At 34.2% G+C, this 17509-nt stretch overlaps 1 protein-coding gene across 1 annotated transcript; it reads left to right on the top strand.

Annotated features, from left to right (window-relative positions):
• The first annotated feature begins 7973 nt into the window (after positions 1-7973).
• Positions 7974-12152, top strand: LOC113703313 (uncharacterized). Its single transcript, XM_072061872.1, has 4 exons — positions 7974-8057; positions 8173-8358; positions 8857-9051; positions 11626-12152. The coding sequence occupies exons 1-4, from the start codon at positions 7974-7976 to the stop codon at positions 11764-11766; spliced, it is 606 nt and encodes a 201-aa protein (XP_071917973.1). The 3' UTR covers positions 11767-12152.
• The last annotated feature ends 5357 nt before the right edge of the window (positions 12153-17509 follow it).

Here is a 17509-nt window from a genome sequence, read left to right on the forward strand (position 1 = left end):
TTTTTACTCAACGGCCAATAGTTGTTTTTCAGATACACAATTCAGGAATGGAGTCCATATGTTTTGAAGAATAAGAATAAAACATGCAATAAATTCAAAAAATAGACACCCAATTCATATTTCCTCATCCATCTATTGTTGCCACTGCCAACTTCTTAGGAGAAAAGACATAAGATTAAAAAAAAAAAAAATCTAAGTGCTATCTTTGCTTAAACCTCCTCATCTTCTGTAAGTGTTGAAGACAAGGCGGCTTAAGCAAACTTGCCCGTTTGGGTCCGTTTAAAGCCCGTTTGGACCCTAAATCTATAGTCATTTAGGGTTGGTTTGGTTTGTGGGATGACACAGTATTATATTAATTATCATATGTCATCCCATATTTAGTTGTATTTTATACATGGGATGATACATTCAAATTAACCAAATCAATCCCCTATTCATGGGATAAAATAATTTCATGGGGAGGTGATATTAGTCATCTTGGGATGATTGAGAGATAGGATAATAAAATTTTAAACTAATTTATCCTTACAAATAATATAAATTTATACTCTCATAATTATATAACCTTACCTTCACATGATAATATAACATGAATGGACTAATTTGCCCTTACTAATTAATTTAAAGTTTTTTTGACTGATTTGCTGCTTCTACCAACATAACAATATTTGGATTAGTTTGCCCTTGCAAATCATACAAATTCATACGGAATATTATATAACCATTCTGCCACACAATAACATGATAATAAATGGAATAATTTGCCCCTACTAATTATATTAAATTTTTTGACTATTTTACCCTTATTCAGTATCTTAAATTTTTTGACAAATTTACCTCTAGTAATTAATTTAAAATTTTTTACCTAATTTACCCTCACTTATATCATAATAAAAGGACTATATTGCCCTTGGACTAAATTACCCTTACTAACCTTATTGTTTCAACCAAATTCTATATATATACATAACTTTATCATTTGGGCTTTGCAAATGAGGGTTTCAATAACCCCAAACTTAAACCCAAAGAAAACTCTTCTATATTGACTTGAGTTTGGCTCATTTAAAACTCTTAAATGGGTTGGATTTTATTCAATTTAATTCTAACTTAGCCAAAATTCAGTCCATTATTTAATTGAATTTCAAATTTAGATTAAAAAACTATGTTAACACCTATTTTTAAGGGTCCGAATGGGTTTAGTTTGAGTGAACGCAAATTTTTATATATCAAAATCCTTGATTTACTTTATAATTCTAAAGTTGCAAATTACTTTAGTACTTGACTCAAGCTTGATCATACTCGCAAGAAAATCGAACATAATCGAGTTGATCTCGAGTATTCAAACAATTATTCAAACTCGAGCTCGCGATTGAGTAGTGCCTTTTTAGTGTCGAGTCGAGCTCGAACACCACGATACTCGAGTTCGACTCGATTCGATTACATCCCTATGCAAGAGTGGTAGGAGCGACTACAAAAGTTTTACAATGATTTATGAGAACGAGAGCAGCAACTGCTAAATGATTGGAAGAAGTTATCCACGCTTGGGGACAACCTAATTTCCCGCGAGAATACCATAAATAGGTATGAGGATGCCTATAACAACTGCAAGAATGCCCTTAACAAAAGCCAGAATGCCTTTAATATGCGACTGCACAACCTGATCACAAGCAAGAAAGAGATTTGAACGTACGTGAGGGGGATTTGAACACAGTAGAGGAGGATTTGTATACACGCAAGGGTTTGCTAAACAGATAGGAAGGTCAGCTGAATACTTTGGAAGGTGGCTTGGATGCATGGCGCATAGTGCTAAATGGCTGAGAGGGGGAGCTAGGAGGTTGGCTAGAAGAGCAACTTGCATGGCATGGAGAGTCAGGTGTATGGCAGGGAGTGCTAGCCACATGGCATGAGATGCTAGATTCCCCAAAAGGAGGGCTGAATGCAGGGGAGTCAGAGCTGGAGCAGCAGCAGCAGCTTTTGGTGTTGCCGGTGCACCAGCAGCAGCTGCAAGTGATGTCGCAGGAGTTGCAGCATGATAATTTGGATTGAATGCGATTGCAGTATGGTATGCTCTAATGGATTTTAGTCATTGTTTTTTGCTTGTATATACATTCATAGTTGGCAGAGAAATAGGAGGAGTAGTGTGTAACTATGGTAGGTGTTCTTGCTGCAGCAATAAGAGTTTAACCTTCTTAGTTTGAGAGTCAAATGCATTTGAGCTGTGAAAGTCAGACTATTGATGTTATTGAATCTTTACCCCTGAATTAACTAGTTGCTGCTTACTTCATTCAGTTGTAATGGTTATGGTTTTGGCAACTTCTATCATGTTGTGCATAAATGTGAGAATATGATGCTTAGTGTGTTGATAGCAGTAATATATTATAATCAAAATCGATGATCACTTTGTGTATATAGAACCAGACTCTTGTATCTTGGAGATAAACTAAGCATTGGAATTTGCTGGAATTGATGTCCCAGAATGTTAATACGTTGCTGCTGGTCGATTGTTTCTTCAAAAATCTCTGCATTTTGCAAAACTATGAACTCTTCACTAGTATAATTTCATAGAGGGCATACACCAGAGGATCTCCACGGGAGTATTTTATACTCCACTGCTATAAACTTGTGAATTTCAAGACGATAAATTGTGCCCGAAGATTGCATTAAGAAGCAAACTATTAACTCTTCACTAGCATAATTTTCACAAAGGGCATGCACTAGAGGATCTCCAGAGGAGCATTTTATACTCCATTGCTGTACACTTGTGAATTTCAATAAATTGTGCCCGAAAATTGCACTAAGAAGCAGAGGACATGCGATTCAGGTACTGTAATTCACCAGGGACAAGAGCACTTTCTTTGCTTGTGACATCTAGGTTTACTTTTGGTTGTTAATGTTCTGCAGCTCTACGTGGAATTGAAATGGGCTTTGTAGGATCCAATAGATATTAGTGAATAGAATAACCTTCTTGACGTCAATATAAAGCTACCAAGCTGTGATGTTCACAAGTACTAGCATACTTTCATCACGGATGGTTGTATATACAAGAGCATGGCCATCAAGATTCAAGACTTGAGTGTCTATAAATACCAATGGTTGTTGAGAGGCTGTAAATCAGTTGCTAGTAGTTGACACTTAAAATGCCATTATACATACAGAGGCAATAATGAATAACAGCACAACACGTTAACTTAGATTCTTTTCTCCTTTTTCTTTTGGATCAATTGGATTATTTATATATTTACCTTTTTGGATCAACTGGAGGCCGAGGTCAAATGTACATAGTTCTACTATGGTTTACACATGTTAAATCTTCGGCTAAACATGGATTAATTCTCTGACAAACTTCTTTTGGAGGAGGTGTCTCGCTCAAATGCACGGCCTACTCAGTTCCAGAAATAGTATCCCCAAGACGATAGCATTGGTCTTTACTTTTTTGCAGAAGATATTAGCAAGTATGCTTCCTCTTCGTATAGTTGCCTTGCATTGGAAGTCATGGTTCGAAGACTCGGCCGAGACTGAGACGACTCCGCCGAGTCATCACCGTCTTGGCCTTGACCGATACGATATCGTGATGAAACGATACCGAGATACTCAACTCGCCGAGACGTCACCGTAAAGGGTCGAAATGACCGAGTCACACCGAATCACTTCGACTCATCCTGAATCAGCTCGAATTTTTATTATTTTTACTAATTTTTTAAATTATTTTTGTTTATCATATTTTTTATAATTTTTAAAATATTAAATATTTCAAAAATTCACGTCTTGCACCACGACTTTGAACCATGTTGGAAGTGTGATCATTTTCGGTGTTATTTGTGCTACAGAAGCTACAAGACCTTATTGAAGTGTTTGGTTGATTACGATCTAGCTCTTAGAGGAAATCTTGGTGGGATTGAACTTCTTATATTTTCATCTCACCTGCTTCCAAATAGCTCCCAGTGTATGAAGTGAACCTTTATTGGTTTATTTTGTTTCAGGAGATTGGATATAACACATTCACTGAACCGTCATTGCTTTGTTTTTATATCTTGAGATTGGCTTTGACACGTCCACATCCATACGCACAGCTCATTTTGTTGCATACAGGTGTTGGTCCCCTTTTCCTTACTGAGTTGTGTTATTCTTTTGCCAGATTGGAACGGGTTGTTGTTTTTATGGGGTGTCTTTAAAGAGAGTGCAAGAAATTAACCCACAAGAAAACTAACAAAACAAATCTCACACAATCAAAAGAAACTTGGCAGCGGAATATAGAAAAACAAACAAGCAACGCGCGGTGAAAGAAATGCAGGCAGGCAAAAGCTTCGGGAGACAAACTTCTCAATTCTTATTTCTTAATTCTCGGCACAACCCAATGCATCAGTGCTACTAGTATTTATAGAATACCAATTCCTTATTTCAAAACCGAACTGACAATGGAAATCAAACAAGACTTGGACCAGACAAGCTTCCAACCGACTAAACACAAAGACTATTACCAAACCAATTAGGAAACTACTAAAAGAATAACTTGGTTTAACTTCCCACAGAGAGGAAGGTAAATGGCTCGTTATACACACCATTTACAGCTAAAGAGGAGAATGCAATACACTTAGTTGACACCCAGACCTCTCAGCTAAATTTGTAACGTCTTACAGCATATATGTTCCCAACTTCCCATCTGAGATCTTGTGTATAGTTGTCTTCAGGTAAGACCCTTAAATTAATTTGACAGATAATGGATTCTATTGATTCACAGTTCTCTCCAGTGGATAGGAACTTCTTAAGGCCAAACTATAGTTGCCTAGTCTGAATTGGACTTTTGATCTGTGTTTTTAAACTCGGACTAGACCGGTCGGTCTGACCGGTCGAATCGAGAACTGATCAAGTGTCCTGTCCAAGTTATTTAAAAGACTGGATGAGTAAAAATTCGATCAAATCGGGTCAAAGCCTTTTTTAAAAAAACCCAGTTCAAAGACTGGGTTTGGCGGAAAAAAATCAGAAGAACCGGTTCAATCAAAGTCTTTTTTAGAAAAGGTCAAACATTTTCAATATTATGTTTTGACCCCTAAGTTATTAAAAATTATTAATATATCTCAAATATTTCATATTTTATAAATGTTGTCCTAAAATTTGATGTTATTTTTCAATCAAGTCCATAATTTTAATTCTAAATTTTTTAATGTTCATTAAATAATATAAATTGCTACTTGATCGTTCTAATTTCTTTGTATTTTCTTGTTAAACATATTTGAAACATCAAATATATATATATATGAATATACCTTATTAATATTAACATACTCTTAGGTATTTTACGTACAATATTTTAATTTTTAAATAATTTTTATTTATGACGTCATCCGGTTCAACCCCGATCGAATCCATTGACTCCTGATTTCGACCGAATCGATACCAGTCCGAGTCTGAAAACATGGCCTTTCATTGGAAAATGGAGATGAAATCATATTATGGTCAATGAATCCAACATATGCTGGGATATTTGGTCACGCATTCATCTCTCTGGTAACATTTGTTCTTCTTGTATTATGCATTTGGTCTCTACAAAACTTACATACTTCACTGATTTTTTAAAATTTCCCTGTGTAAGAGTGTGAGTGTGTGCGTGTCTGCATGAATATTTGTAGTGGCACTTTATGTGTGGTTGTAGTCATACATGAGTCTCGTTCCAATATTCATGTTAACCTTGTCGATGTCATTATAAAGCTATCAAGCTGTGATCTTCACAAGTACTAGCGTACCATCATCATGGATGGTTGCATATGGAAGAGGGGTAGGAACGGTTCCTGATAGTTCACGGTCAAGATTTGGCCAAAAAAATTGTACGATCCAAATTTCATTTTGTATCTCAATTTTAACAACATGTATGATACCTACAAAATTGTGTCTTAAAGTTACATGTTGTTGAAAATAAGTTACATCATGTACAAACAAAATTATGCCGTGTGCAAAATGCACATAACTGTCAGGAACGGTTGCAGGTCCGGTTGTATGTACAAGAGCGTGGCCATCAAGAGTTTTTTTTTTTTTTTTTGTCAATACGTCAAAGTTGCACACAAGTTAGATTAAAGTTAGCTAAAACACTCCGAGGGTTGAACTTAATTAAGGAGAGCCCACAAGAAACACCCATCTAGCCAATTGGTTCGTGGCCATCAAGAGTTGAGTGGCTACAGATACCAATAATTGTTGTGAGGCTGTAAATCATCTGCTATTGGTTGACACTTGAAATGCGATTACACATACAAAGGCTAATGAGTAGTAACAGAAAATGTCAACTTAGTCTCTTTTCCTTTTTCTTTTCTGGATCAGTTGGAATTTTTATTTATTTGGATCAGCAGGAGGCCAAAGTCAAACGTACATACTCCTACTATGGTTACAAATGTTAAATCTTCACCTGAACATACGTACTAGGTTTAATCATATGTACTAGGTTTATTTGTAAATTGAGACTATGCTTTGCTAGAATATTGGCACATGAATTGCTTTGGTGTCAAAAGTGACTTATTATTCATTCTCAAATAGAATAATTAATATCTTTCTGAGAGTGACATTTTCTAAAGTGAATTCATGGAAACACCTCACTATGAATTTCAATCAAAGCGTTTACTCAAAAAAGAGAAAAAAGAATTTCAATCAAATTGAGATAGTTCGAGCCAATCTGGAAAATGGATCATTTTAAGCCAACTTAAACTCTTTAGAATATAATAAATAGTATACTCTACTCACTCTTGAAGTTTTTAGCCCATCCAGAAAATGGATCTCAAGTACACTAACATACTTCTGTGGGAACATATAATCTCTAAAGGCGGCACTATTTTCAGATTTATCTTTTTGTTACAAAAATTATAGATTGAAAAAAAAAAAAATCTAACCACCGGAAAGTACAGTGTCATCGTGGAAGAAGAATTAACACTTGCACCCCTGCAAACATAGCCTCGCTAGGGTTGTTCACCTGCCATCTTGTCTTATCAATCTCCCAAAGAATTTTCTTGAATACATGTTAGATTAAATCGATTTCGTTAAGAACTAAAGCAGCTTTCCCAATATTATGGGAATGTTCAACTAAAATTGTTTGAGAATTTGAGAATTTTGTCTAAGCAAAGGCATCATTGGCAATTAAAGCTCCCCATGAAAATGTGGATGATTTCTTAACATTTTGAACGTTTTATTTTTTTTTCTTTTTTCTTAGATCTCCAAATTAGTAAAACGTTGTTTTTTGAAGCTTAAATATTTAACGCTCGGCTCATGTGAATTGTCTACAAAGAATTTCATATTATGTCCCAAAAAACTGACATTAAGTGCCCCTTTGGTATAGTGTTAGTCAGACGTACGGTTGCTTTGATAACCGAGAGTTTAATAAAAAAAAATATAGTTTAAATCATATTTAAAAAGCGTGGGGTGTGAGCAGATTTTGTTATGTGCGAATTTTTTTATGTTAGCCACAATAGAAGCTAATTTGAACTTCTTCAAATTCTCTATCTCGAAATTATCTTTTGTCCCGTCCGTATTTATATAGCTGTCATGTGTATTGATGCTTTGATAATTTAAGCAAATTGATAACAAATTCGGTCAACAAATCAAAGGTAACCTGAATTATCGATACATCAATATACGTGACAGCTATATAAATACAAGACAGAAAATTAATTTTAGGACGAAGGATTTGAAGTGAATTTGAACGGGTTACCAAATAACAAAGGATAGATTCTTAATTCCAAGCAAGCCATCAAGAGTATGTTTTTTAAGAGCACCATAATCCTAGTATTTAGGTAATTGAACTGCTTCAACACTTATAACGGAGAATCTGCTAGTCAATAACAAAAAATATACACCTGTGACAATCTAGGCAAAATTCTAGCTACATATCTTTGGAAAAAGTCTAGTTTGCGTGTTTCTATAGCTCTTAGCAAGTGTAAAAAGCTTAAAAAAAACCTTAACCAACCTCTTTTTTGGAACTAATTAACTGACAAGAAATGGGTAACGATGAAGAAGAATATCAAGAACAAACTGAAGTGTCCAGACCTCTTCTTTCAAGGCTGAATCGCCTGGATTCTCTTGTGGGTTACTATCAGTTTGGTTTTTGCTCCACAAATAATTATGACAATAACTCTTAAAGGGGAACTATTTGTGTGTATAAGCTTTTCATTCATTCTTTGCTGTTTTGTAAGCCAGATGAAACGTTTAGGTGGAAGAAAGAATTTGTGGGCCAATAAGAGCAGCACCAAAGATGATACTAACACTTCAGCAGACAGATTAGATGGAAGATGCTTTATGCCCCTAAATGTGGCAATCCAGGAGCCTTGTTCCAAAGGCTCATTGTTGGATCGAATTGCATCTCTTGAAGATCGTCTTGTCCAGGTCAGACATTATTGTTGCCTTCAATTCCATTCTTTCCGTTCACGTAAAAGCTTCTTTTGTCGTTTACTGCATGCGAATTACCTAGTGGAAGTATACATCGTTGTCTTGCTAATGATGCCTAGTTACGTCCGCTGATCATATACATATGTTCGTGCGTTGCATCCAGACCATGTCCCAGATTAGGACTGTTAGTGGTTACCTTTTGGAAATCCCACTAAGAATTTGTGCGTTTCTTCATCTGCTTACTGATTGATGTTGAGGGCACGAAATAATCTGCTTTTCTCAAGATTTAGCAATATCTTGGAACAATTGTCAGTGGATATATGAGACTTTTGACAGATAAATTCTCTTAATATGGAATTTACCTTAATCTGTTTGAAGTACATGTGATTGCCAACATTATTTGGTGTAGATGTAATACGTATGATGATTTTCGTTCCAATGGAGGATTATGGCCTACATTTATACTGATCAAACAATAATATTGATTTACATCAGCTCTGCTTGGAAATTGAATGCTACAGAAAGTCGTGCAGTTCAAGCGTTTATACATCTTCGGGAGCATCATCTTCAAGCAATAGCGGATCCAAAACAGAAAGGACTTCTTCATATCCAACTTTCAGCAGCAAACAGAACCCTCAATGCAAAAAGCAGACTCAAGTTCCTAGCAGTACTATACCTCATGAATTCGAGGTACGATACTTCCACTTTCTGCATACAAACAAAGACGCCCAGTGTAGTGTGTTAAATGATATAATCAACTTTTGGAGATGATCATTTCTGATAGATGGTTTAAAGTGCTTTTGACAGGTTAAGAACTACCAAATATAATCCTACTTTGCACCCTTGAAAGGTTTTAAGAGTCCAAGCTCTTTGTGGCATAAGCTTTTATAGGTGACTATTTAGTACCAAAAGCTTTTACCTCTTTATCAAAATCCATAGTCGAATGGTAAGGATTAAATGCTAACTGTGCAGTTGACAAAACCGTGATCTTAGATGATGGTTTAAAACGATTATATTTCAAAACCGTCTCAGTAATATTCAAGAACTGATGTTTAATCACCAAATCCCAGTTCAAACTTGTTGGTTTTTTGGGGCATGAACTAAGAAACAACACCTTAGTGTTGCAAAAAAAGCTTATAAGAGACTTCTATTGAAGGTGGAAAATGAACTTATGTTCTACATTCATCAACTCACTATTTATAGTGATTACATGAAACAAACTAGCAAAATATCCAACTAACAATTATCCTAAAAAATCTCAACAAAATATAATCTTCTACTACTAGCAAATCTTATCTAAAATATTTGTTAACAAACCAACATGATCTTTGGTTAACAAATATCCTTATTTTCTAATAACTAAATTATTTTGATATCAAATATAATCTAGCAAAATATGTAGGAAAAGTTGCATATCCTAACACTCCTCCTTGCCACTTTTGCTGCAGATTTTGAATTGTCTTCTCAAATCTTTGAATCTTGTTTTGGACGAGACTTTTGTAAGAAATTCTGCAATTGATGATTAGCCTTGCAATGAACTTCTTCCTTTGGATTTTTATGCAAGCTAAATATTAGTCTTGCAACAAACCACTTCTTTTGTCTTCTCATGCCAAACTCCACATAAAAGATGATTTTTTTTAATGTTTCCAAATAACCTTCTCATAGGTTTAAAGTGGAACATTCTTTGACAATATTTGAACCTATACAGAAAATATGAAATTCTGCATGGTTCTTCATTTTGTCATGACCATCAAAATCTGTAGACTCAAAAACAGAAATGTTATAATCTTGATAAATATCAGGAAACAATTTGATACTTCCTGACTTATCAATGATCTCCTCCTGAATTTTTTCAGGATCTGAATTCTTGATTTCATCATCATGTTCCACTTTAGAATTGTCAAAATCCGACCAATTCATAGTGAAACTTCTCCTTTTTATTTTAATTGAGAATAATTTATTCTCAATCAAATCATTAGCCATTATCTTTGTGAAAACGGCATCAAAAACTGATATGTGAGTGCTGGCCTTGGATCTCTGTCTAACTGCAACTCTGTGGTCTCTAATTTGTGTATCCATCAGCTCTTCAAATACTGATGAAACAAAATTCGTCTCCACCATATCCCGTAGATCATTGACTACCAAATAAGTCCAAAATTTTATGGCCCAAATTTGGTAAGTTTCACCACTAAAAGTTGAAATATTTGACAAAAAGTTCTTTCCTGTCATGGCTTTGAACTTATAAAGGATCCTCACCAATGCATCACTCTCAAAACAAAAAAAGACTCAGGCCCTTAAGATATAGGCTCTTGATACCACTTTGTTGGTTTTTTGGGGCATGAACTAAGAAACAACACCTTAGTGTTGCAAAAAAAGCTTATAAGAGACTTCTATTGAAGGTGGAAAATGAGCTTATGTTCTACATTCATCAACTCACTATTTATAGTGATTACATGAAACAAACTAGCAAAATATCCAACTAACAATTATCCTAAAAATCTCAACAAAATATAATCTTCTACTACTAGCAAATCTTATCTAAAATATTTGTTAACAAACCAACATGATCTTTGGTTAACAAATATCCTTATTTTCTAATAACTAAATTATTTTGATATCAAATATAATCTAGCAAAATATGTAGGAAAAGTTGCATATCCTAACAAAACTTAACATTAACTAAATATTACTCGGGCCAAAATGATCAAAAATGAAATTTAAGTAATGAATTTAAAGGGTGCAAACTGTCATATTCCTGTTAACGTAATTATCTAGACTTTGTTATTTATCCTAAGAAGGAGACACCATGCAGTCTCACAATCTAATTGTGCGCAACTAGATTAAGGATCTGTTACGTTTCCCTGTTGCATATACCATCGTTAAGACATGATTTTCAATCAGAGATATATTGCTTCACCTGGAAATGTGGACAAAAACCATAGAGAACAATGCCTTTAAGAATTTGAAAAGTGAAAGAGTTAGAGATGGTTCAAGCAAGGATGAGAATGCGTCCACGCTACTATACTTTCGCCTTTGCACTATCTGTTTCCCTTTGAATTTCTGTTGCCAAGAGATATGCTGTAGAGGTTTAAATGAAAGAAAAAGGAGGTTTAGATATATTTTTCCAAAAAAAAAAACGAAAATGATGCGTTAGCATTCTTCCATTAAAAAATAGTCTGCATAAAATACACTAATGAAAGTAAATGCATTTTAACAATTTCCATGTTCTATAGTTCATTTCTGACAATTACTAACTCCTTCCAGCCGCAAAACTTAAAGGTTTCCAGTTCAATCAAGCAGCACCCAAAACCCCAAGGAAGCAGCAGGGACAAGAAAACGGGCCGGAAAGGGAAGAAGAAGAACTTGGCTCCTAGTTGGCCACACCTGAAAATTTTGGGGTGCTAATTCTCGATAGAACCAAATGCAGGCTTGACGGAGGAAATAAGACTCATGAATAAAGGAAACATTCAAAAGCATTTTGTCTTTTTATCTTGATATAGTATTTTGTCAATCAGTTTTAGTACTATGTAAGATTTTAATGTTTTTTACTTAGGAATTAGGTTATTCCCTGTTGTTTGGAATCCTTTGATATTTATGTTTCTTGTTCACTTAAAATTTAGGTCTAGGTTTATAATATTTATAACCCATTGTAACTCTCTACTCACTTTATAGTTAAATTAATGAGTTGACGGGTTTTTCACCTCTCAACTCCTCGCTCAAGATAACAAAACACATCGCAAAAAGTCATAACAATAATAATTATAATACTTGATCTGAAGCTTATATTTACATCACGCTCGTGTTCTAACGATCAGTCTTGTTACTCCACCATAAATCAAAACTGAAAATCTTGGGTTATTATTCCTCTTGAAGTCTATGTAAAGTAGCGAATGCAGACTACTTTCTATTTTTCTTCTCCATATCCATTGTATCTCAAGCTAGATGATTATAATAGTCTATTCTTCTCTTCTCCTCCACCATTGAGAGCAGTGCTTAGATAATGTTTCTTATCTTTTGCTTCACGCTTGGTTGGTGACTCCCTCAAATTGCTTTCACGACACACATGCAGAAATTAAGATACACATTCCATGTCCTAAAGTCAAATTACAAAATCATTAAACATCAAGAAAACTAGCTTCAAAATCCCATGTCTTAAGGACATCATTTAGAACCCATACCACCATGCTGCTAGTTGACATTTTTAAATTTTCTCAAAAAAAAAAAATTTTTTGATTAGAGAAAGTAGAATAAGCAATGACAAAGTTGATCTGAATCACAGTGTAGGGTATACTACCATTGTAGTATATTCCAGAAATCACATCTCTACTCTATCAATGTGGCTCTATAATGCAGGTTTGGGTGTTTGAACCCTTACATTTCCCCTTCCCGTCACCAAAAATTAGGTCTAATTTAATCACTTTGAATTTCTGCCAAACTTTATATGCAAGTTTTTTTAATATAGAATTATTTTGTTATTAGACTCAACCACAACAAATAACACAGGAAATCAAACAAAAGAAAGAAAATCAGCATCCCCCCCATTAAATTAAAGCATGACCCCCAACATTTTGCATCGGCCAACATTCTCTCTTAATATCAGTCAGTAAGTCAAAGAAAAAGGTATGGACAAGAATTGATCCCCCAAAAAAGTGCAAATCCCATATCTAGCAGTGAGAGAATATACATGCATCGTAGGCCTAGCTGCAACTTTGCATGTACGTTTCTGCGATTTCCTATTAGGCCTTCGAATTTGGAAAGATAAACAAGCAACAATTGAGTAGTTCAAAGAGTGATGCAACTTAATCAGTTATATTTAATAGGTAGAGATTGGTTTGCAGAGCTGGAAAAACGTGGAATGATGTGGATGCTTATTCTTTTTCTAAGGAGGGAACCACGCAAGCTCCAGCTTCTCTATATCAAATTTTCTGCTATGTATGTACTTATTCAATGCAGTCCTTTCTGTCAAGTAGAATAGTCGTATATGTCTTTTCCAAGCACATATTGATACGTATGAGATTGGAGGTATTGAAGTAGCTTTACTTGACTGGCGACCTATTGCAATTGGCAAAAGAGAGATACTGACTGAAAGAGATTTGAATAATATGGAAAGAAGAATTTAATTTACGTAGTAGACTTGGAATTTTCCAAGGGAAGAAAATGGTTTAGAAGCACAACAATCAACTGTCAAAGACATGTTATCTCTTTGTCAAGACAAGTTTAACTGTTGAACAATTAAGAGATCATGTGCATGTTTTGCCATATCCCTATTTACATCACCCCCCCCCCCCCCTCTTCCTTTTTTTTGTGTTTTGTAATCTCTCAAAGTGTCATCTTACCCTAGGTAGGCTTCATTTATTCTGTTGATAAAACATTGAAATGCTGGATACGATTCATGTTAGGAATTTTATCAAAGGGTAGCAATTGCATGAGTTTCACTCGTATACCTCCATCCGTTATTGACATTTTTAACTTCCCCACTAGTCCCCACTTTACTAAGGATGAAATTTGAGACTTGAGCAGTATCTATTAGCACCTTCTCTCGAGTAGATAATCAGAGTTGATAAAATTTAGGGGCAAAGCAGATGTTTTTTTAAACCAAGAAAAAGAAGTTTAATCTAATCCATCCTTGATTAGTTAGTCAGCAACCAAATTGCCAATCCTAATTGCAATTTCAGTGTGTCCGTTCTTACACATAATGGCTAATTTTAGTGTTTTATCAACTTTACTTGCATAGTATACACGGCCATACAAACCATATTTGCCACAACTCTAGCCGTTGGTTTGAGCGATGAGGAAGATCCAATCACTTCCGAAGTGCTGACAAGAGATCGAGAAAGGACAGATGCACATTTACCGCATAAATATGTTGGTTAAAAACATTTTAAAGTCCGCACCGCATTGAGTCATTTATATGTCTATTCTCTTGTCTTTTTCTTATATGCTCCATGGGAAAAGATGGCAAAAGCTTGCAAAAGCATCAGCAAAGAAGGGCTTATTATTCGTAATCAGTAAAAGAATCTAGCTCGCCTGCTTTGTCGACAGCTTTTTTATTTGGCTCTCTGTTGCAAAAGTGATGTCTTTTTGCTAATAAGGGAGCAATTTATGGCTTGTGTTTGCCATTTCCACTTGTATATAAATGAATGAAGATGGCAAAAGTGCAAAACTTGACTCAGTTACTCCACCGGCATATAAAGGAACTAATACTAATTCAAATCACGATAAAGGGATAATTCTTCCCCCAACTATTACAGATTCTTTACTTTTTCTTGCTTTTTTCAAGGGGTTCATGGTTTCGTTAGATTCTTGTTCCATGTTCTTTTATCTTGTGTTTCCTATGTGGAACTCTGATGTTGGATCCAAGGACAAATTCATGGAGTTTAGGTGGAGATTATAACTAATAAACCTTTAATGTTTTTTAGGAAATATACCCTTGATATTTGTGATCCTTTTTTTTTTTGGGGGGGCGCAGTAAATGACTTTGGTATGCCTGTATCTAGGGTGGATAACGGGCTGTTTAGTCGATACTTTTCAACCAAACAAGAACAAATAAGCTATGAGATGTTCATCAAACTCCAATCAATATTTCATGTTGTATGCTACAATCTTACTTAAGCTGAACAATAGAGTCTCAATCAAACTTAATTAATTTTATATTCAGTTACTTAAGCTGAAGATGGAGTATAAATCAAGCTTAATTAATTTTGTATCCAGTTATCAAGTGAAATATGAAAGTGATTGATTTGGAAGCAACCGAACATTTGTTTTTCCATATTGTTTGATATGAAAGTGAAATGTATTAACTCTGATGTGATGATATGTGTTACAGAGTTTAATTTCTCACAAAAGATTGTTGTGTTATCTGTCTTCTTTTTCAACCATTAGTTCCCATGAAAAATATTAGTAAAAATTAACCAAATTGTTGTTCAAGAAAGCCCACCGTTATGTCCATTTCCAGGCAAAAGTGTGCGACCTTGTAAGTTGAATATCTAGTGTAGTGAAGAATTATTGGTGATACTCAGAAATTAGAATTTGATTTGCATGCTGAACATGAAAAGACAAAAACATTCTTTTATATCGAAAAAATTGCGCTTGGATCATTCAATTTTGCCACTTATTTCGTTCTTATCTCAAGGGTTTCGTTCAAAATGTCACTTTCAGCCACAAAATGGTAAAATTACTTGCTTTGTTTGGAAAGTAATTTTTCAAAGAAAAATTGGTACGTTTTTCGTGAACATATTTTACAATCACCTTTTTATCTCACATATATCAAATTGTTACAGTAATTTTTTTACAAAAAATCTAGAAAACTGCTTTCTCTCACATGTCTTAGACTTCAAACCCGCTTAACTCCAAAAGTTCATAGTTGTTAACTTGTTTTCCATCTTATTCAATCTAAACAAAAGATCAAAAGGATGAGGAAAAGCTAATCTTGATAGATTCAAGACATAATTTAATAAACCTCTAAAAAAAATCATAAACTTCTCTTTCTGACATTTCCTTTTGGTTTCCTTGCAGGTTTTGATATTACATCTACCTCTCTTATTTCAGTTTTGATATAACAATACCAACCCCATAACTCACATGAAATACTAAAAGACAACAAATTACCCTTCCATTTTTTTCAACAACGGAAAGAAACACACACACCCACTCAATTAGAACAAACATAGGAGTTAACCGAAAGAGCGACTCGAAAGCAATTTAAGGGAGACCCACCAACAAATTACCCTTCCATGGCATATAGAAAATTGATATAACAAATTGAACTGCAAAAATAACTTGAAAATGTGTCAAATAAATGACAATTTACCTCGTCACCTTTTTATGATTAATTTTTTAAGATCAACTTTTTCTCTTGTTTATTGCATTTTTCAAGTTCTTTTATGAGTTCAATTGAATTTATGAGTATATGCAAGGATAATTTCAAAAGACAATACTTTATAGCATAGCTTTTATGGGAATTTTTTTGGATAAATTGGCAGATTTTGTTTCATTTGAAACTCAAATTAAGGAAAGTAAGTGTAATATCAACAAAATTGTCCAAAACTTCAACGAAGATTTCTGAAATTATCCCTAGATTTGTAAGACTATTATACCAAGAGAATTTGTTTGAAAACTAAAAAGTATTCCATGGAATTTCCCCTGAAAGTGTGCACTTATACTATACAAATATCCCCAAACTCTTATTGTTTCTCTATTTTTTTCCTATCTCCTTTTTTCCTTATTTTCTATATCATTTTTCCTCACATCTTTTTGTTTTCTTGTATTTTCTTTTTTTATTCACTAAATTAGAATTTCAAATAGGGCAAGATTTATGACATATCAATAGCTTAGCTTAAACAGTTTTTCCATTTGTTTTCAACACAATTAGCATATAAGATTTTTACACAAGTCTTGATATATCATTTTCATTCACAAAAAAAAAATTTGTATATGTGTTATGAATCCAAACCTTTTTTGCACATAATCTTTTACACTATCATAATTTAGTGTTAAATAAAGTTAATAGAAATTTCACGTATAAAAAAAAAAGATGATAAGAATGTAGGCTATGAAAATGTTGCTATGATGAAATTATAATAGATTATAATTTTCTATATACTAACAGTGTATACTCTTTTATTATTAGATGTATGATATATAATTTGAAATCTAAATTTTTAGAAACGTCAATGCATCTAATTGTAAGAGTTTATACTCTGTCATTTGTTCATTTCTGAAGCATGTACCATTGATGTTGACTACATAGGTACAAAAGACAATTGTTAAGATGGTCCCTTAACTTTTAAAAAATCCTTTTTCTCGTCCCTCAACTTTTCAAAAGCCTTAAACACTGTGTGGAAGTATAACCAAATATCCATTTCCATTGGACTGTAAACCATTACATATCATCATAGGGACCCATCAACCATCCCTGTCCTCCCCACTTGCGAGTCACTTGGCACTACTTTCCAACTCCTTCCCATAAAAAAATCCCATATTTCCTTTTTATATTCCCGTACTCCTTCCACTCCATGAATCACCCCAAAAACCCCACTCCACAATTTCCCATTTCAACCAAGCCCCCACACCCCAAAAAAAAAAAGAAACTTAAACAAATTGATAAGTAAAATCCCTATATTATCCCTACATTGTCCTGTATTCCTCC

This window comes from Coffea arabica, chromosome 8e (assembly GCF_036785885.1).
Source record: "Coffea arabica cultivar ET-39 chromosome 8e, Coffea Arabica ET-39 HiFi, whole genome shotgun sequence".
In the NCBI taxonomy this organism is placed as follows: Eukaryota; Viridiplantae; Streptophyta; class Magnoliopsida; order Gentianales; family Rubiaceae; genus Coffea; species Coffea arabica.